Below are 21,258 nucleotides of genomic sequence, written 5' to 3'. Positions count from 1 at the left end.
GACAGCTCTAAATAAAATACAGTGCCTCTAGAAGTGCTATGATTCGCAAACAGAGTCCACCTGAGTGTAATTTTACCTCATCATAAAGATCAAGGACCACAGCAGACAGGTCAAGGAGAAAGTTAAAGAGATGTTCAAAACGGAGCAAGGTTGTAAACAAAACCTCTAAGCCTTGGACTTCTCATGCAGCTCTGGACACGGCCATTTATCTAAACTGGCAGGCCAGCGAAGGACAGTACTAATCAAGTGAGCAAACAAGAGACCAGTTTGAATTTCCAAAAAGTTGAAGGGTTGGCTTTCTGCTGCCCCATGTAGATGAACCCCTGAGCAAGGCACTGAACCCCATGTTGTACATACATGCGCACATTGGGTCATTGGGTGAATGCAGAGATGGGTAGTAACTAACTACATTTACTCTGTTACATTTACTTGTGTAACATTTTTTGGGTGGTGGGGAAACAATTACAAGTTGTATGTTTTACTTTTTCTTGAGTAATTTTATTATAACGTATTGCTACTCTGACATATGCAGTTTTTGTTTGTTGTTTTTTTTTGTAATGATGTTATACGAATTATTCTCATTTTGGTCTCTAAATATACCAACATTTTTCACATAACTTTTATATTTTAGTCTTAAATATCATAGGATTGATCTTTTGATCAGTTGCTACTCAGTAAAGTAATTTCTTGGGCAGCTTTTACTTTGAGTTGCTGTAACTCAAAAAATACTTCCACATATTTTTGAGTGCAACTTTTGGATCTCAAAATGTTGTACTTTTAAGCCCCAAAAGGACAACTTTTGCACTTGAGTACAACTTCTGGGTCCTCTACCCTCCGCTGGGTGAATGTGGACCAACTGTGAAGCCTCATTTCTTCACAATGCATGAATGATTTAAGCTTCTGCCTGAACTGCAGGATCTGAACAGAACACTACCTTTACCCTCAGTGGACTCTTTGGTGAGGTCCAAAACTCTTGCCCCACCCAGAAGTGAACAACTTTTGTCACGGGGCGGGAAAAAAAAGAAAAAGAAAAAGGTTCCTTTCATATCTTTTCCTCTGCACCCCCTTCTCCTCCTCCTCCTCTCTCTCTCTCTCTTTCAGCCCTCTGTCCCTCCCTCCCTTCTCAGCATCAAGTGCAGCCTGAGCGGAGCGTCCCGGCCGCGACTTTCCCCCTCAGACTCTCTGAAGGAGGCAATGAGCGGGCAGCCGTGGCCCTGCTGATGACAGCGCGCCTGGGGGATGCAGTGACCGCCGACTGTTTGCCACCGGGATCATATTTGTGTACATCCGAGGACAACAAACAATACACCGCGGATCTGGCATAATCCATCAATCGGATGCGAGCAGGTAGGGACGCCTGCATGGTCTCCTGCTGCCGATAGAAAGAAAGAAGAAATTAACCCAAGAGTTTCTTCTCTCTTTTTTTCCCCCCTTTTAATTTTTTTTGAAGACTTTTTTTCTCTTTAAAAAAAAAAAGATCTTTTGATTCACCTCAGATTTTTTTTTTCCTCTAAGTTATTTTGAATTTTACATCACAAAAAGTAGGGAACTTGTCCAGATTTCCACTTTTCATCAATTTTCATCATGTGGTGCGTTCATGGAAGCAAAAGACGCATCGGTTTTATGTGTTCACGCTGGAATAACACGTATTCATCCCAGTGGTGCAGATGTCGATCTGCGGATGTCTGAAAGATATGCTGCAAAAAAAAAAAAAAAAAAATTTACATGTAATTGGTTATTATTTACATTGGAAATTTAATGACATTAGCAGTGGCTTCATTCAGAAAGATTAGGCAAACAGAAAATAATACACATATTTTTCCTTATACGTTTATTGTCTTTCTAACTTTATATTGGTTAAAGCAGAAAGTCGTAAAATATGTCGAAATTGGTTATCACCAATTTTACTACAAAAAGAAAAAGGAGGGTGAGGTGAACAAAAGTCCTGCACGCACAAGATTGAGCCTTAGAGCGCCACCTCTCGGCCACTTTGCTTTCCACAGGAGGATGAAGAGGGCACAACATCGTCATCCTCGTTAGCTGAGTGCAGCGGGGGGGGGGGGGGGGGGGGGAAAGAGTTCGGTCGAAAATCAGCCCATTCGAAGACCAAAAAGCCATGATGGCGGAGTATCAGTTTCCACTGATTAATGGGGACGGCGCTGTCTGTCTGTCTGTCTGTCTCTCTCTCTCTCTCTCTCTCTCTCTCTCTCTCTCTCTCTCTCTCTCTCTCTCTCTCTCTCTCAGTTGTAGTGTTACGTCTGAATTTGGCAGCAGGAGTGTGACTCTGAGCAGAAACTAAAAAAGGGTCTTTTTTTTTTTTTTTTGCTCCTTCATTTATTGAAAGTGTTTTACGGCTCTTTGCGGCCATGTATTTTACTACCAGTCTGTTGTATGCTGGTTAGATTTCAGCCGCTGGCTGTGTTTTATAGGAGGCTGTGGGGAGCAGCCAGACCTCAAAAATGTCCCGACTACAGTCAGAGTCGGTTGGAGGAGACGTCACAGTTACCTTGGAATATAAAACAATAAAATAAAAAAGTTCAGAAAAGATAGGGGAAGCAGACATGTGGAATATGTGCAGTTGGTCAGAGGTAGAGGTAGAGGGCAATCTTTTTTTTTGTGCCTATATCTGGTCTGGTGAGCCTGAAAACCCCAGTACAAAGAAAACCTAAAAATATCACTAACATCTCATACAAGTTTTATTTTAAAGCTACTTTAAGCCTTGCACGGATGATGAAATGCTTGTAGGTGAAAGATGTAATGATGACATTTTCCTGGGAACCTCTTCTTTAAACTACAGAAGCATCAATTTGAAACTGAGTTCATTTTCCCTCTTAAATGTTGATTTTGAACTGATTTGTAGGGCAGACATGGGCATTTCACTTTTAATTTGTCTGTAAAGCGCCAACCAAAACCGTAAATCCTCCTCCATCCAAATAACTTTCTTTTCCAGTGTTTGAAATCGGCAGGCTGACTTCACAGCCGCAGCCCTGCTGACGAATTTCATTTCTGCTGCTTTTCTAGTTCAGCGATTGTCTGTCCAATCTATTACAACACACCCCCAAGTTAACGCACGCATATGTGGACTCTGGGGGTGGTGGGGGGGTTGACACTCATGGGTATAGGAGGCAGCAGACACCATCGGTCTTCATAGTCTCTCTGTGTTTGATGCCATTTGTGCGCATGGAGGGCCGCATTGTGGAGCTGCAGGAAACCAGATATGGTCATTACTGAAGGAGTAGGTTAACCATTGTGGCAAACCTCCAAGCCAATGTCTCAGCTCGTTTAGAGAGTCTCCGTCCAGCGTCTTCTCACTGCCCACTGCCCTCCAGCTGTAGACTCAAGGAGCAGAAAACTTTTAACCACACAGCTAATGCAGCAGCTCTGGATTTAAGCTGTAAAAACTCTGCAAAAATATAAAACCAAACGTTACTGACTTGTATGTAAAAATCAGGGCACCAACCACCTCAGATGGCTTTAACATATTCAAGTGTGACATACACACACACACCCCTGACCTGCTCGGTTTCTGTCTCCATTGAACGCTGGAGCTGCACTGCCTCCCTGTGGTCATGAATGGAATTGGCTGTGTTTCTTTTTAGTCATTGAATCTCAAGTCAGGTTTTAAAGAAATTCAGGAATCACTGAAACACAAGTAATTCAGTAAGTGTATACATACTTACATGTTGTTGCAGGGTTTTTGGAGGTGGTGTCTTATTTGGGATAGGTAACTTTATTTCATTTAGCAAAAATCCAGACTACCTTCAATAAGACTGAAGCCAACATCTAGTCATTAGAGAACTTAGTATTGTGGAGCCAGGACCAAAACATTGTACCCCAAAACATTAGAGGATATAAGACTCCAATGCTTAATAAATTGAGGTTAGGAAAGTTTTTAGTTTTATGTGAGACAGTTATTATATCTGCTAATACTTTACACGTTTTGTTCTAAGTATGTTTCATATAGGAAGATCCTTAGAGACGAACCATATCCTGCTTCCATTTCCTGCACAAATAATCATCAGTTTCAGTGTATATATTAACTAGAAGACAAAGTGGCAACAGTTTAAGGGGTTAAACAAACACTGGTCATATAAATGACGATAATGTTTCTCAAATAATATTTTCTCTTATGGAGTCATGTTAAGATGGTAGCATTTCACTTTAAAATGAGCCCAACCTGGTTATTAGTTATTAGTGAAAATGCCTAAGGAAATATCTACTCCTTTGAACTTTATATCAAAGCCTATCATAAAAAAATTTAATGTGAGTATACCCTTCAAGCTCATATGTTTGAGCAAAAGTGCTACATTCACCAAAGTATCAATAAATCTGTACCAAATGTGTGTGCAGAAGTTCACTTTAATGTATTTGGTTGCATAAGATATCTGAAATGCCACAATGTTGCAGTGGCCCCAAACCCTGTGATTCAAAAGTTGATTCTTGCTGGTACCTGTGATTGTCAGAAGTGTCAATGTGTGTAAATTAATGTTTTCATCTTTGGTTCTCTACATTTCAGAGCCAGGCCCAACTTAACTATGGGCCCCATACCACTTTGCGTCCTGCTTCCAGTGATGGTGCTGACTGCAGTGGTGGCTGTAACTGCTGAGGAAAACACAATTGACGACCAATACACCTGGCCCCAATGGAAAGTGCCTCTGGTAAGGAAACGACGCACTGTGCCCCTCAGCAGCCCCAACTTTGCAGCTCACCCTCAACCAGAGCTGAGTGGTACCTGCGGGATCGAGTGCCAGCGCCACATTCCCTCGCCTTCCCTGAATGATTTGGAGCAGTTCCTATCCTACGAGACGGTCTACGAGAATGGCACACGCACGTATACCTCCGTTTCTGTGCATGGCCTCAATGAAGTCACTGTCTGGCCCAGAAACACTTCATCAAGGTCCCGTCACAAGCGAGAAGTGTACGGCACAGATACTCGCTTCACCATCGCTGACAAGCAGTACTCCACCAAATATCCCTTTTCCACCTCGGTGAAGATATCTACAGGGTGCTCTGGGGTGCTGGTGTCACCCAAACACGTGCTGACAGCTGCACACTGCATCCACGATGGAAAGGATTATCTAGACGGAGTTCAGAAGTTGCGTGTTGGCATTCTGAAAGAGAAGAGCAGACGAGGAAAGGGAGGCAAAGGAAAGGGTGGGAAAGAAAGGGGCAAAAGAAGAAAGGGGGACAAAGTTAAAGAGGAAGGACTGGAAATGGAGGAAAATGGTGGGAGAGGGGAGCGCAAAGGAAGAGGAAAAGGCAAGAAGATCCGGAGTCGTCGAAGTGCTGACTCTGGGAAACCTTCATTCAAGTGGACCAGAGTCAAAAAGACCCAGGTTCCTAAGGGTTGGTTTAAAGGTGTGTCAGATGGACTGACTGCGGATTACGACTACGCCGTTCTCGAGCTGAAGAGAGCCCCAAAGGTCAATCACATGGATCTGGGTGTTATACCTTCCGTTAAGAAGCTCCCTGCTGGTAGGATCCACTTCTCCGGTTTTGACGATGACCGACCCGGTAACTTGGTGTACCGGTTCTGCTCTGTGTCTGAGGAATCCAATGACTTGTTGTATCAGTACTGCGATGCCAAACCCGGCTCCAGTGGCTCGGGAGTTTACATCCGCCTCAAAGAGCCGGGCAAGAAGAAGTGGAAGAGGAAGATAATTGGGGTTTTCTCTGGGCACCAGTGGGTTGACGTCAATGGGGACGGGATGCAGCAGGATTACAATGTGGCCGTGAGGATAACGCCGCTCAAGTACGCGCAGATCTGCTACTGGGTCCATGGGGACTCGAGTGAGTGTCAGGTAGCCTAAAACATGGCAACTCCCCACTTTTCTGCTTCTTACCCATCATCTCACACCATAGTTCCCCCTTACAGACTTCAAATACCTTGACACATCACCTTGTTTCACCAAGCAGAAACTAGGCAACTGCTTCCTCTTCCCCTTCCCGTCTTTTACCTTGTGTGTCTCCTTATGACTCTGCTACAGTGATTCAAGTGAAGTGGCAACAATAGGAACTCATCAATGCATCAAGGGAACTGTGGCTTGTCAGTTGTCTTTTTTTATTTATTTGTTTGAAATATATACGGGAAAGGAAATCCTTTTTAAGTATTTTAAGTCTACTTTGACAGTTTTTGAAATAAATTGACCTCTATGGTCGGAGTACAGTAAATGGTTTATAGTATGAATCACAAATACTTGCAAGGTATCGTTATTAAAGAAAAGGTTTCTCCACCACTGTAAGCATAAAACGTGAGCATTGGCAATAATAAGACGCCCAAAAACCAACTTAAATACTTTAATTAAAAAAAGAATGGTATGAAGATTCAGAAAAAACAAAAAAATTAATAAGCTGATTTTTTCATTTGTGTATATCTTGAACATTGTATTAGATGTTTTGTGTTTTAAGCTTATCTTTTAATGAGTGTTTTTCTCCTTCTGGATGCTTTTTAGGAGATGGATTTTTTATTTTTTTTTGCTGCTTTTGTAGGATTCATGTCTCATCCTCTTTCATCCGTTCTTGCAATACAGTGAAATGTGGTTTCATTGTTGTGCACATAACTATAACAGAGAATGACGTGGTGCTAATTTATGGGACTGTAACCTTTTTGTTTCCATTTTGGAATGACTTTTTTGGTGGCCTAGTACTGTAATTTTAAGCTTAAGGTGAGGCTACATGTTTGCGTTACATTAAGACTGAACCATTCAACAATTTACTTGAGCTGTTTTTGTTTCTCTATTTTAAGGGTAACCGGTTTTTTTTTAAAGTCACTTTGTTTTTATAGAAGTAGTTTAAGATTAAATGTAATGTTTCTGACTTGTTCCTGTTGCTTTTTCTCCCAAGGAAATGCAAGACTATCCTTTTAAATACCAAATATCTGCAAATAATTATTAGCTTTGAAGTCTACAAGCCATTAAAACCAAGATTCCCCTTTGCGTGTGTGTGTCTATGTGATGAAAACAAATGCATCCAAGCAAACAGCAAAGAATAAAATGTTTATAAGGTTTTGGTATACGTTAAGTGCAACTTTTTGGCAGAAGAATCTCTAAAAAATGTTAAACACAGTGGTGGAAGTGTTATGATTAGGGGCTGCAACATTTCTTCAGGTACTTGGATTCAGCTCCAGTCGTAAAAAAAATTGACTGGGAATGGGCTTCCACAGAGATTAGTATGTTTGTTTTTAGTAAAATATTCACTAAAAATGGCATAAATGGGAGACATTTGGTTACACAAAAAGAACAAGACTTCAACATTCGTATGGTTAAAAATGCTAGGTTGTTAGTAGCCTCTGACACAAAAGATTTCATCCATTTATTCCACAGAACAATGTTACATCTCTTGACATTTTGGTTAAGTATATAGTTATACTGCGAACGGTGATGTTGGTCATTAGTACTTTTAACAGTATGAATTCCTCACAGAAAATATAAAAACAGGAGAACACATTTTTTCTGTTTCTCAGTTTAGTAAAATGTATGACAGTATTAATCTCAAGAAGTTTGTGGTGATTAAAGCAGGTGTCCACGTTTCAATTTAAGCAGGGTGCACATTAAAATGAAACACCCCCCAAAAAAGTCAGAACAGCTCAATCCGTCATCCAATTTATTGCATCTCGAGGGGCTTACATGCACTGGGAGGGCCATTGTAAACAAAATAAATTTACAATAAAACAAACAAAAAAAATTACAATTCTAATAATTCAGTCATGAAAAAATGTTAATATTCTCCCATGATTTACTCTGACTCTCACAACCAATCCACAAACATGACAGAGAACAGACACAGAGAAAGATCTATCACTTTCCGTAGTTTACAGCACAGAAGAGGAGACTGGCGTTAAATTATGACCAAATGTATGATTACACTCAAAAGTGATTTTACTGAACTCTGGGTTAAAAATGGCAAAAAGGTTCAACTATAACCCCAAATAGAGTTCTCCATAGTTAGAGGCTCCACCAACGGCAAGCCAGATGTTATCGATTAAGGAAAGAGTCAAACACGATGCTCAGACGGAAGCGAAGCAAAAGTTTTGTTTAGTTTTACTACGCACTATGGTGCTAGAGCAGGTCATGTTCGCCTCGAGGCTAAAGGTACAGTGCAGTGTTTTGGCCGCTAGCAACTTCAAGGAGAATCCATCAGAGGAAAAGCCCTTGTAGCTTGTAAATAACGTCGACTTTGAAGTTTCCTAACGAGGTAAACACATTTAGCGTGTCGTTAGGAGTCATGAATGCACATACAGCCTCATCCTTTGATGAGTAATCCTGTGTGTAAACAGAATTTGCTTTGCTTACAGGACAAAACACCACATTGTATCTTTAAACTTTTCTCATTCTCAGCTTACTTTAGTAAGCTGAGCAAAGAGTGACCGAGCGTTCTCTGCAAAATCAACCAGGCGTGGGCTAATTACTGGTCTTTCTGGTACACCAAAGTTGCCAGAAGCCAGAGAAAACAGTGGAGCGTTTTCTCTGGCTGCCCCTCCCTGACGTCCTGCTGCAAAGTTGCCTAAAATATGGCTACTGCACTTTTCCCTCACTTACAAGGACTTGGAAATACTTCCAGTTGGGAAAAATGTGTGCAGTCAAGGTGCTTGGACTAAAAAGTAAGGACCACCCATCACCCTTATTAGTGCTGTTGGCAAGCTGTGAGTGGAATATAGTCTCACTAACAATAACAATTATATATACTTCTGCTACTCTAGAAATTGAATAATAATAATAAAAAGGGATACAATTATGAGCAGGAAGAACCTAAAAACATCTGCTAAATTAACAGGTGGATATTCTATACTTTTTCTCTAATGCACCTAGCAAAATCAAGACAATAAATAAATGTTAAACATAAGTTGTTTTTTTTATGGGAATGATGAATATTTAGCAATTTTTCAGGAGTGAAGGGACTGATAGTTATCTCTTAAATGAAAGCAATTATAATAGATCTCATTTCTATTTAAAATCTAGAGAAAATACAGTGATATGACTGCATGGTCTCTGAAAACTATGAAATTCTCAAACTGGCCCACGCCTACAAGTCTTCTCACTTTAATTACTATAATAATCTTAATCTCGTCGATCCAACCCGTCTGAGCATGGAGTTTGCTACGGAAGTCATGAAAATGACAAAACAGACTCTTAAAATTGACCACGGGAAACCAAGTCAACGACTTTTAACGTTTCTACTCAAGGGAATTTCAAACACACCTCTAAGAAGACTAAAGTGTAGTTTTCCGGAAGTACATAAAGTTCCAAGATATGTTCTTTAATAGAAAGGTACGCAGATAGCCACAGTCTGGAGAATTGAACCAAAATGGATGCTGTACATGGCATACAACTAAAGGACATAAAAAGAACAAAATATAGAAAATTAGGCCACAAGTAAAGAAAAGAAAAGAAGAAAGGACCACTTGCTGTTTTTTAATAACTGAAAATCCCACCAAGGTTGATCTTACACATACAGTATATTAATCTTTTTGTGGCGGTCTTATTTGCTTCAGTTAGTTCCAATGATGACGGCAAATAGAGGGATACTCACAAGACTTCTCACGATTTCATGTCTGATTCACTTTTGAGATTCTCCTCACCAGATGTACAATAAAGACAAAATCCTCACCAAAGAAACCCCTGTACATCAGAGAGGACCTTCCTGTAAAACATCACACATATTAGGCCTGTTCAAAAATCTACAGGGAGTTTTGTTTACCCATCTCATCCAACCAACATGGGAACACACAGAAGCTCCTCCCCCCTCAGTAAGGAGGCGGAGACATTAATGGAATGTGGGCGGGGCTTGGGACACCAAAGCACATCAATCATTCAATTCAGCACAATAAATAAATCTAAAACACATAGTTCTTCACTTCCTCTCACTTACTGTCCTGAACAATTCTTTATCATTATAATTATTTATTTTTTTGTCAGGATTTTGTGTCATTTTGTTTCGACAATAAAATTAGTACATCGACATAAGCACAAGCTCTGGATTTTTTTTTTTTTTATCTTATATTTGTATATAATCCATTATGGTTCACTTTCACAGTTTGTGCTACAACATCACACAGGAGAAGTTGGGTCATGGACAGGTGAGGAGGAGAAATGGAGGAACGGAACATGGCTGGCATCTCAAGATGTTGACAGGCGCCAGGTAAACGCTGAGAAGGCTCTGATCCAGAAAGAAAAGCATCTGGGAGACGGGAAACACAAGATTTCAACATCAGACTTATTCATCTTTTTTGCTTTCAATAAACTGTGTGTCTTGTTTCAAAAGAGCACTGTGACGTTTTAAAAAATACATTTGCTTAACAGAAACTTATTTTTTGGTAAAGGATTTGGTTTTTTTTGAGCTGCATCAAAACTGAGTTATTTCGCAAAACTGCAATGGAAACACTTTTTTTTTTTGCTTCACACAAATCACATGATCAACAACCCAGAGGTTGCCACTGGCGCAGACTATGAAGAAGACAACAACAGGAAGTAGTTAGAGGATGATGGCACGCAATGTTTTTTAATGACGTGAACAAATTTTAATTACATTTCATATTCAGTAGAAACACAGCAATTCTAAAATTGTGTTTTTGCGACATTAACAAAATATTGACAAAGTTTTTAGAATTTCATTTGTGTGTGAGGTTTTCTTATATAGTTATCAGATAACTATATAAGAAAACCTCATCCATATTCAATTGTTCCCCAAATCACACAAATGAAACTGTAAATAACTTTTTTTTTTTTTTTCAAATATTGCAACTTGTAACACTTTATTTAAATATGGACTAAATCATAGTCCCAGTATTAAAAAAGACATTACAATTAATTAATAGAAAGAATTGTGAAACACAAATGTTCCAGGTCTCTACTCAGCACCACCTACTGGTGACATGCTGTACGTCACTGCAAAAGTATGAACGATTGGAACCTACCAGTGGCTTATGACTACTTTATTCAAGAAAAAAAAAACACCTCCAAACTCAAAGTATACACAGCATAGAAATATAAAACAGATTTTTCTACCTGGGGTTTTATAAGAAGTCCTTGAGGTCGAGGTCTGCCAGAGGGTCCTTGGGCTTCTTTGGACTCTGATTTGCAGGTCCTGAAGAAAGCTAAGACAAAACCAGGCAAAATGGATCCTTTAAAACATAAGATTTTCAGCAAGATAAGCAATAAAGTCAGCATCATTAACAGATGCATAAATTCCAGCCTAAAAGTCAGGCTGAGTAGGTTTGGATACAGATTTCATTTTCTATCCTATTAAAACAAAAAATATGTAAAAGGCCCTACTAAGCTCCTGTTATCATTTAAACAAGTATTATGTTAAAGAGAAAAATCTGTTTTTATATTCGGTGCCTTGGAGCTTTTTTTGCACTTAAGCTCCAGTTTTGTGCAAAGTTTGTTTTAGCAGCATTACGTCGCAGACAGCAGATAGAGGGAGAATGATACTTAAACACATTTTTTTCTTGCTTTTTTAAATGCTTTTATTTCCTCTCTTATAAATGCCAGCTTCATATTGAAGGGGTCCTGGCTTTGTTTTTAATTACGTTCCCACTCCCAACCTAAAATGGTCCAGTGCCAATTATCCACTACAAACCGGCATTAAAAGAGCTAAATGTAGCACTTTTAACACTAAAAAGTGCATTTTTTAGTACACTTTTATTTCTTACATGTCAAGAAATGCATTTCTTGATATGTAAATCAAGAAATGTATTTGACCAATAGGGTCAAGGTGATTCGCTGTGTCACGCAGCTGAACCTTTCTTTACACAGTGTGTGACTTTTCAAGCCAGTTGCTAGCACATTATTTTATTTAGGACATCAGAATGAGTGAGGGTAGAAACAATTAATATGGAGAAATTTGTGTTGGTTTGTCAAATGAAATCTGTCTGGTTGCACCATGATAAAAACAGTTCAAGGTGTATGAATACCTACTTAAAGACACTTTAATGTTTTTTTTATGGTATATGACGGGTTACCGGCGCTCCAGGTGCAGCTCCAGGAACCCCTGTGAACGGAGGTCTCATCATGGGCTGCCCCATCATAGGCTGGCTCATCATGGGCTGCATCATTGGGACCCCTGGCCCTCCAGCAGGAGGCTGTTGGAAAAAGAACGAGATCAGAAATCATTACTATTTATAAATTAATTACAAATATGTTGGATTTTAAACAGTGATTCGATTGTTTTAGCCAATTCTCTAAGCACAGACATTGAAAGCTCACCATGCCAAAGCCAGGCTGTGCGCTCATTGTTGGCACCATTGGTGCACCAGGGGGCGCTGCGCCTGGCGCACCGGCAGCCTGAACATGCAGACAGATTATTTAGTTCTCAGAGGATTTTGGGTCAACAACAACATATTGGTGCAAGTCAATAAGGTTAGAAAATAACAACAAAAAAAACTGAATAATTTCAGTAATTCAGTTTAAATTTGATATACAATTCATTAAACAGAAAGCGACACATTTCAAGCATTCATTTCATCAAATCAATATAAAATTTACATTTAAAAAATTCACGTTATAAGTAATTTAAATATGACCAAAATATAAAATAATTTAATGAATTAAAATAACAACAACAACAACAACATATTAACAAATATAACATTTCCACTTAGAAACAATCCTGTTGGAGTTTTCTGGTTATTGTATATTTCTGGACGGGACTTTGGGTTTTCATTTGCTTTGAGGCATAAACTTCAAAATTCACAGAACTATTAATCAGTGCGTCAGTAATGAAGTCTTTATGTGTGTGTTTGTCTGTGTACTGTGAGTAGAAAGCATTTTGTGGTGTTATATCTTCTGTTTTATTTTACTATTGTAATGAACTGCAGATGCAAACTAGCTTATGCTACAATCTGGCACAGTGCATCAGATGGTGGCTTTTATGACTGATCTGTACTTTGTCCATTTCTAAATAAAGTTTATCATCATTCTGAAATAAAGACTTGAAATAAATCACTGTGTTTTATTTTAATGACTCTAAATATGAGTTTCACTTTCTGAGACACAAATGGGTGTAAGTATATCGTTTAATCTTTTTTTTTTTTCCCTAAGCTTTTACAAAAACTGCGTCCTTTCGACTCACTGCAAACTCCTGGGTTTCCTTAGATGGAAACTTTTTAAACTACTTTGAATAATTAATTGCACGAACTGTGTGCTGTTTGGTAACTAGGATCAACTGGAATATTTGTGTGATTGAACTGAAAGGATTTTTCTGTAAAGTGCCTTGAGAATATTGGGATTGTGGAGTTGCTGTTCTCACCATGGGGGCCCCTGGGGAGCCCCAGCTTGTGGGAGCGACCTGCGGCATCCAGTTGGCGCCTCCCGTCAGCTTCTTCTCACCGAGCGGATCCCTTAAAAAAAAAAAAAAGTTGCATTGTTAAATTCTGTCCAGACTATTTACTGAGGATTAGTCACTGACAGGATGCTTATTTGAACGGTGCATTCGCGTTTTAATCACACACTTACTTCTTCTTCATTCCAAGATCTGAAAAGATGAAAGAAAACAAAGAATTGCCTTACAAAACCTGCAGTTTCTTTTTAATCATTCTCTGTGTGTTAATAGTTGCACTCTGTGTGTTAATAGTTGCAGTCTACCTCCAACCAGATTGGCCAGCGACGAGTCCAAGTCTCCTCCGATTGTTTTGGTGGGAGGCGGGGTGGCGGGAGGGAGGGCTGATATTCCTCCTGGTGCACTGGGGGTCCCTGTGCTGCCTGCCGTGCTGCCTCCGGTGCTCTGAGGCGTCACCGCCGGCATCAGCAAGTCGCCTAGACCGCCGAACACTAGTGGAGAGTCACGCGGGAAAAACAGAGAAACGATTACCGACGTGTGACTGCAGCATCCGACTGAAGGCAGGCAGAGGGCGGAAACGTGGCAGCAGGCGGTGCGACAACACGGGGACGGTCCAGCTGTGGCAGCATCTGCAGACGAGCTGTGCATGGCAGCCACTGTCACACCGAACTGAGGATGCGACGGAGCATTCAAAGCTACGCAGCAGCAGCAGCAAACGCAAGGTAGAGATGTTAGGTAGAGATATGAAACCAGGTGACACCAAGGCCATTTCACCTACATTTTTGTCAGTATTGTTCATGGAGAACACATATTTAGTTCAGCAATGAACACTCAGCACCCTCCATACCTACTGACATCTTAAGTTGTCAACATTAACGTTTTATGTAAAATTTAATAAATTGCAAAATTTACTACAGCAGCATTTCAGACTGAAACATGCAGAACAGCCTGTTGATTGATTAGTGTCTACTTTTAGGCATGGTGGAGGATCTGTGATGCTGTGGGTCTGTTTCTCTTCCAGGCATAATGATTTTTCCCAAATATCAGGTAAATTCAATTAAATATTTGTAAGAAAACTGAAAACGGGTCTTTTATCTGTAGGTTCAAAGCATTTGGGCAGGTTAGCACAGATGTGTGTCAAAAAACACAACAACATCTCCTCTTTTTACCTCACCATTTCAGACCTGAAGCCTACTGAAATGATGACATGACCTGCAAGACAAAACAGTATAGCGGAGGTAACATAGATCCGGATGATCTAGGAATATTGCGCAAACTCTTTGTACGCCCCATCCTCGCAAAATGAAAAGCCCAAATGCTCTCCAATCAAATCAAATTTATTTAAATGGCATATTTAAGAACAACTGCTGTTAATGAATGATATTAATCCTCAAAACAGGGTGAAATCAAATGAAACACTACATTTTTCTACATTTTTCTGTTAGATTATGCTGCTGAAATTAAAATTTGAATTTATTTCAAGCATGTCTATAGATCTATACCACCAGTGTCCAGAAATATGGAGGGCACTGGAATATCTTTAAAGAAATCCTTGTCTATGGTGCATTCATAACAACAATACTTTCTATACCTGCAGGTTTATCAAACTTTATAGCTACAAGTATGGTGAAAGGTATGAATAGCAAACGGCCTTGGTGACAAAAGGCGGCCCTAAAAATACATACACGTAACAAAAATCTCGTCTCATGCGGTAGACGTGAGCACTTTTTTTGCGGCATGCAATGGGGAGAGAGAGGGAGCGCCGTCCAAACTGCACTGCAGAGTTGAACTCACCATTTACAGATTAGATGAAGCAAGCAATGACCCAGCAGAGTGGAAGAGGACAAGAAGAAGGGAAGAAAAGAAGCAGAAGAAGAAGAGTGGGTGGAAAGTGAAGAAAGCACAGCGTTTGTGAGAGTGCAAAGAAAGTAAAGACAGAATCAGGCAGCAGTGCTGAGGAGAAAAGCAGTCAGCAGGAAGAACAGTTGTACGTCAGGAGGCCAGTGACAGCGGTGCGTTTCAGTGCCTCGTTCATGCAGAAACCAAGCCGTCAGCGGGAAAAGGGAGCGGGGTCCGCTGTGAAAACAGCTCCTCGACAAGAAAACCGAGCACACTGAGCAGAGCACCTTTACCAACAAAATGCTTCCTTTTTTTTTTCTACACAAGGCATGACGAAGGATCAGGTTGTTAAAGGGAAACTCCTAATTCCACCTACTTGATGCATCAAAGCCACCAGAGGGCGCTGGCGTGGCGGACGCAGGTTCTGAAGCCGCTGCGGGTACTGGTGGTGTCGGGGATGGGAGCGAGGCCAGCGAGTCGAAGCCGGTCTCCAGAAGGTCGTTCTGCACTGGAGCCGGGGCCAAGGCAGGGGCCAGGGCCGGGGCAGCCGTGGGAGCCAGGGTGGGAGAAATCAGGCCTGAAGGGAAACACAGGAACGACCGAGAACTGTTCACTCTGCTTCCAGACTGGATCGAATCAAGAAAGCAAACATTTAAAGGGACAGTTTTATGTAGTTTCCAGCCACATAGAGCACAATAAAGTAATAATTGGTTGTAATAAAATTACTGTAAATGTCAAAATGACATAAAAGAAATTTGACTTCATAATTTAATGCCTTGAATCTGGATCTCTGTCTCTTTAAGAAACTCCTACTCTTTGACAACATTCATCTATAAAGCATTTGCATTTTTAGGAGTGTTTGCGCTGAGAAGAAACTCATATAATGAGCTCAGCACTGTACAATTAGCAGTGTTTGCTAATTGCTGCTGGCTAGTCTGAAGGAGATGAGTGGGGGAGCCTCCATGTGGAGGAGCTATGTGGAAAAAGCAGTGCTTTGTGACACAGGTATTTGTGAACCCTGAATGATTGCTATGGAAGATCAAAGGATTTCTCTAACATGCATAAAAAAAAAATCAAAGCAACACTCCAGGTGTGTTTTTGATGATTGTTCTGCTTTGTCCTCCTCATGTGACCTGGTGCGTCCAGATTTACCCTCTTTCTTCCAGAGTGACCGGCGCATTAGAGTGAGGAGAGCGGTGGATGAAGAGTCAGGCCTGGAGTCTACTGACAACCTGAAGATACCGAATGACTATTCCGTCTGCGGATTGTTTCACTAATAGACACTTAAACATGCCGACACTTTTACTGCAGCTAATGTAAAAGTGCAATTCAAACTGGCCAGGTCTAAACGAAATGAGCCGGACAGAACCGAGGCAGGACAAATCCTGAAGGATGTATGAGGTGAAATATTTCAAATAAGCCTCGAGCCACTCTGGAACTGCTGTGTATTTAATATAAGTGTGCTTGCCAAGTCTGTGAAACAGCAACATTAATCTGACTAATGCGTCTCTATCGTTACTCACTGCTTGCCATATTCATCGGCACAGAACATTTCCAGCAGCCATTCCCCATTTTTAATTTAAATACTCAGATTTTATAGAGGAGCGCGAGCGCTAGCGGAGGCTAACCTCCCAGGAGATCAGCTCCCGGCACCGCAGGGGCAGAGCTTTGCTTCTCCTCCACGGGACCGCTGAAGGAGTCTACAGAGAGAGGGGTGAAAGGTCGACTCAGCATCACTTAAAAAGAGACAGCAGGATTAAGATATATGTAGGGAGCTGAAAGGTCGACTTCTGCTGTTCAGCACAGTAATCGCTTTTCAGTGGAAATGTAATTTAATTTGTCTGAACTGAAAACAGCTTCTTCAAAAAATAAATACAGCAAAAAGACTCAGTGACTACAAGAGTCACAGTAATGATCAACTCTGAAATTATATGGGATTCTTATGCATCACAGATGATGCTTAAATTCATTTTGCAGGTGTGGTTTCAGAGTATTTAGTGATAAACAGTAGTAATTTGATGTATATTCTTCATCAGGGTTTATATACTTCTGTCTTTCAACCAAAACATGTATTGAAAAATGTAAAGTTAAAATTCAAGGATGACATATTTTCGGTCTCAGAAAAACATCAGCAAGATGTCAGACCAAATCACCTCAGACAGAAACGACATTACATCTCAAGACAATAATAATAATCTGATTATGTAATCTATCATGTCATATCAGTGGTGAAGATGGTTAGTGTTTATTTCATAGACGTTTGGTTTGATATTCAAACCCTCTTCTTTAAGGATATTTCAGTCCAGTTTGTGGACTGAAGATGTTGTCCTGAGACATGGGGGATCTTCTAAAACGTATAAAGTACACTGGTTTGTTAGTTGCTGAAGTTACAACATTGTGTAACTTGACAATGGCTGGGACTGAATGCTTAAATAGGTTTGATCCTGGAAGGAAATTCTGCAGGAAATACAAAAGTGTGCACTTCGATGGCATGTATTTTCTCTGCAGCGCAGGACGTTTGGTGACATAGATTGTGATCGTTATACCGAGTGTTTTTGTGCACTGTGACATTTATTACCCAGTAGGTCAATGACCGGCTCTGGCTCTGGTTTGGGTGGAGAGGAGGCTTCTGGTATGGGAGTCGGGGCGGAGGCAGGAGTTGGGGCAGGAGAAGGAGTGGAGGTTGGAGCTAGAGATGTAAACGTATCTAAGACGAAAGTGGAAAAAAAAACATGATTAGATCAATTCAAATTATTTATTGACAAACAAAAACGACAAGGATGTTTTCTTCTGGAGTTCTTCTGCCTGTTATTGTTAAAGATCGAAGCACATTTGCGCACAGAAAAGCAGAGAAAAGCAAGCATCCCTGCATCGTCACTGCGTATCCACATCCTGGAAGCGTGCAGCATTCCGGGACAAGACGTCCGCAGCTAGCATGCAAACTTATCTGGCTGCACTCCTCATAACGGGTAAGGAAGAGAAACAGCCATGAAAGTCAAGATAAAAGCAGCTCGACCAACTCACCCGTCACAATGTCTCCAACTGGAGCCGGCTCGGGCAACGGAGAGGGCCCGCGTGAAACGGCAGGTAGGTCTAATTTACCGACGCAAGCAAGAGCCAGGATACAGGAAGGGAGGAAAAAAACGTGGAGGTCGGGGGAGCAAAGAAAAGCGTTAGCATGGCAGGTAGAAATGGAAAAAGAAGAGAAAAAAAAAACATATACAGAAAAGCAGCCACAGAGACAATCCGGCAATTGACGAGTGGGGAGCATGCACATTTCTCATATCACTATGAGGGACAAATCAGGACACGGAAGGGAGAAAAATAAGAAAGAAATAAACTGTTGACAAAGGAGAATTACTATGGAGACCAGAGGAGGTGAAGAGGCTCCACAAACAGAGAAAGGGACATCAACTCCTGTACCTGCACCAAAAAGGTCTACGCTAGGAGTGGTAGCGGCTTTGGATTCTGTGGTAGGGCTTTGCTCAGGCATAGAATCAAACATATCTAAGAACAGGGACAGACAACCACATGGACATTCAGATTCAAGTCCGGTGCATGATGAGTTATAAAGAAGAGAGATGAGGGGGAAGCAGAGAGAGCAGATTTGTTTTTTGCTTTTTTTACTTTGATTAATTCAATGAGTCAGAAGCTGTGTAACGTTTCAGTGCAATGAAACAAGACAGTGCAAATGTTAAAGTGGAATATTGCTAAATTTCAAACGTCCACATATGTTCAACGTGAAATCTGTGCAGTTTTACTGACTTATTGGCAAAATTACTTGTGCATGTAATTTCAAGCACTGTGATCGAAAACTGCAATGTTTCAACTGGAAAATGACCAAAGGAATAAAGTTAGTGTAAAGCAAAGTTATTTATCCTCAACAAGCCAATCTTTGTTGCAGGATTACCAGAATATAAGAAAAACACAGTTCCTACAAAAGTTAACGTAATTCTCCAACTTTCATCTCAAGTGTTTGAGGCCTCAGCTAAAATGTATCATTATTATTATCATTATTATCATTATTATTATTATTATTATTATTATTATTATTATTCAGGAGGTATCAGCTGTGACTCCAGATAATCATATTTTTAAATGATTGACATCAGGAGTCTCTGATGAAACCCAGCTCCTGATGCTGCAAACTGTCTGTAATCAGATCAGACAGGAACAAAATGTGGACTGTAGACTTCAGTGTAAAAGTCTTTTTCACCTTTTACAGTGAAAGTCAAAGTGTGAGAAACAGGCAGAGGCTAAAGGTCACTAAAGCAGGAAAACAACTTCCTCTATAAGTTTATCTTTACACTCTCAACTGGAATGACATCAAAACATACTAGTTATTTAGCTATATTAGCTAAATTATCAACAAGTCATATCAAAAAAAGAAAAGAACTATGCTAACATTAGCATAGCACATCGGCTAACTGCTCAAAATGAAGAGTAGGAGCAAACAACTTTTTTATTTTTATTTATCTTGCTGAAAAGTTACATTTAAGTAATTTTTGTCTTACTTCAAGTGTACAAACATATTTGAACTAGAAACTGGATTAAATACTTGGTAAGTGTTTTTGCATGATATGAATAAATTGAACTAAATTGAGCTGAATTTGTTTGTTAGGGGGATTAATTCATTGTTTAGCTGTTCCATTATTCATTTTTCTAAATCAAAATGGTAAAAGACACATTTTCATCATCGAGTTCATAGATATTTTGAACGATAATCAAAATATCAGTGAATGACCAAAACAGGAGACATTTATCCTTTTTGGAGATTTTCCATTTGTAAATATTCCAATCACTCTTCAGGTTTTTGAAGTGAATCAGAGCATTTTAAAGAGATTCGTGGAGCATAAACTCTAAAATGAAGCAATATTCCATTTTAACTCAAGTGCATAAGCTACAAAAAGGCATACTCAGAAGGATCTAAAGTTATAACAAACACCAGAAGAAAACGGTTTTCTTCCCTTTAAGGTTTGGCACTCTGTTAGTATTCAGTCAAAAATCAAAGCAAGTTGACCCACCTCTGTGTATAAAATGACAGTTGCCTTCATGCCCCAACAAATCTGATTTTGTTTTGTTCCTCATACAAAAAAAATGTGTTCAATTTGTTTCTATGTTTTCTTATTCTTTGCATACAGATTCTTTTCTGCTATTACAGAGGCAGTCAAAGTGCTTGGATAACGGTAAACAAAACAATAATTCTGAAATGTATCACTGGCACCATCATCATAATCAGTAGCAAGAGCAACACAATCAAGAGTCATCTAAAAATTCATCGTCTCTGTTGCCATAATGCAGGTAAAATGCAGTGAGTGAGTGCAAAATGAGAGCGAAAGGACATTACCACCAAAGATATCTAGAGTCGGGGCAGCTGCAGACTCTGTGGTGGTGGTGTCGGTGGTGGTTGTGGTGGTGGTGGTAGTAGTAGTAGTAGTAGCGGAGGAAGGGGCAGGAGCAGCGGGGGCAGCGATGGGGGCGATGACGGTCGGCGCCTCGCTAGAGGTGGGAGGAGTGATGGCGGTGGCGGCCTCAGAATCGGAAGGCCTCATAGCGAACAGGTCCAGCTCTGGAGCAATGCTTGAGCTCCCTTCAGTGGTAGCAAAGGGGTCTTTAGGAAGAGCAGCGGGGGTTTGGTGTGGACAAGTTAGAGTGGGTTATGATTGGAGAAAAGGAAAAAGGCAGTTTAGGGATGGTGGAAAAATAACATTTATTTTGAAAAGCATGGTTTTGAGGGAAAATGCTGTCTATAACTTGAGGCTACTTAATGTGCATTTATTTGTTAGCAGGAGTCACAATTAACTTCCTCTAACTTCAAAGCATGCAGCATGACTGAATGTTTCTGACCCTGTGAAGCCTGCTAGAGTTGTGTAATAGAGGACATGTCATCAAACAGTAAAAGCAATGACAAAATAAACAGCCAGATTCTCTTTCTTCAGTGGCACCGACTTATATCCATCTGAACATCTCTGAAATTATCTAAAAATGGCCGTCTACTGATGTTGTACATCTAACTTGACTAGGTTTGAGAAGATCTGTGGATAAAAATTAAAGAAAAACAAATACAATTGAGCCAAGTTTAGAGCAGCACGCCCATATGAATTGAGGGTGTAATTTTAACCAAAGATTAGTTTTATTTTTAGT

The 21,258-nt window shown here is 40.2% G+C and overlaps 2 protein-coding genes across 3 annotated transcripts; one reads left to right on the top strand and one right to left on the bottom strand.

Moving 5' to 3' along the window:
• The first annotated feature begins 586 nt into the window (after window positions 1–586).
• Window positions 587–6,935, top strand: prss35 (serine protease 35). Its single transcript, XM_008431902.3, has 2 exons — window positions 587–1,347; window positions 4,517–6,935. Exon 2 carries the CDS (start codon window positions 4,536–4,538, stop codon window positions 5,808–5,810), a length of 1,275 nt encoding a protein of 424 aa, XP_008430124.1. The 5' UTR covers window positions 587–1,347; window positions 4,517–4,535; the 3' UTR covers window positions 5,811–6,935.
• A 354-nt stretch (window positions 6,936–7,289) lies between these two features.
• LOC103478239 (synaptosome associated protein 91a) lies at window positions 7,290–20,455 on the bottom strand. Of its 2 annotated transcripts, XM_008431913.3 has the most exons (12): window positions 18,538–20,455; window positions 18,139–18,207; window positions 17,693–17,821; window positions 16,743–16,814; window positions 15,491–15,691; window positions 13,581–13,766; window positions 13,452–13,470; window positions 13,246–13,336; window positions 12,204–12,281; window positions 11,960–12,079; window positions 11,004–11,092; window positions 7,290–10,176 (listed from the first exon to the last, which is right to left on the bottom strand). In XM_008431913.3, the coding sequence occupies exons 1-11, from the start codon at window positions 18,617–18,619 to the stop codon at window positions 11,012–11,014; spliced, it is 1,128 nt and encodes a 375-aa protein (XP_008430135.2). In that variant the 5' UTR covers window positions 18,620–20,455; the 3' UTR covers window positions 7,290–10,176; window positions 11,004–11,011. The 2 variants fall into 2 exon arrangements, with proteins under 2 accessions (XP_008430135.2, XP_008430136.2); XM_008431914.3 differs by lacking the exon at window positions 18,538–20,455 and having other exon boundaries at window positions 18,139–18,531.
• Window positions 20,456–21,258: the final 803 nt, after the last annotated feature.

The sequence above is a fragment of the Poecilia reticulata genome, chromosome 16 (genome assembly GCF_904066995.2).
Source record: "Poecilia reticulata chromosome 16, P_reticulata-male-v2, whole genome shotgun sequence".
NCBI classification, from domain to species: domain Eukaryota; kingdom Metazoa; phylum Chordata; class Actinopteri; order Cyprinodontiformes; family Poeciliidae; genus Poecilia; species Poecilia reticulata.
Note: the sequence above shows the minus strand (reverse complement) of the source record. Positions and strands in the feature narration are given on the sequence as shown.

Bases quoted from the DNA above. Each gene is read 5' to 3' on its own strand.
- prss35 (XM_008431902.3), top strand. From the start codon at position 4,536: ATGGGCCCCATACCACTTTGCGTCCTGCTTCCAGTGATGGTGCTGACT.
- LOC103478239 (XM_008431914.3), bottom strand. From the start codon at position 18,391: ATGTGCATGCTCCCCACTCGTCAATTGCCGGATTGTCTCTGTGGCTGC. The intron at 16,815-17,692 runs GTAATAAATGTC...CTCTCTCTGTAG, and splicing joins GCCGGTCATTGACCTACTGG to ACTCCTTCAGCGGTCCCGTG. The intron at 11,093-11,959 runs GTAACCCGTCAT...GTTTTGTCTTAG, and splicing joins GAGCTGCACCTGGAGCGCCG to CTTTCTTCAGGACCTGCAAA.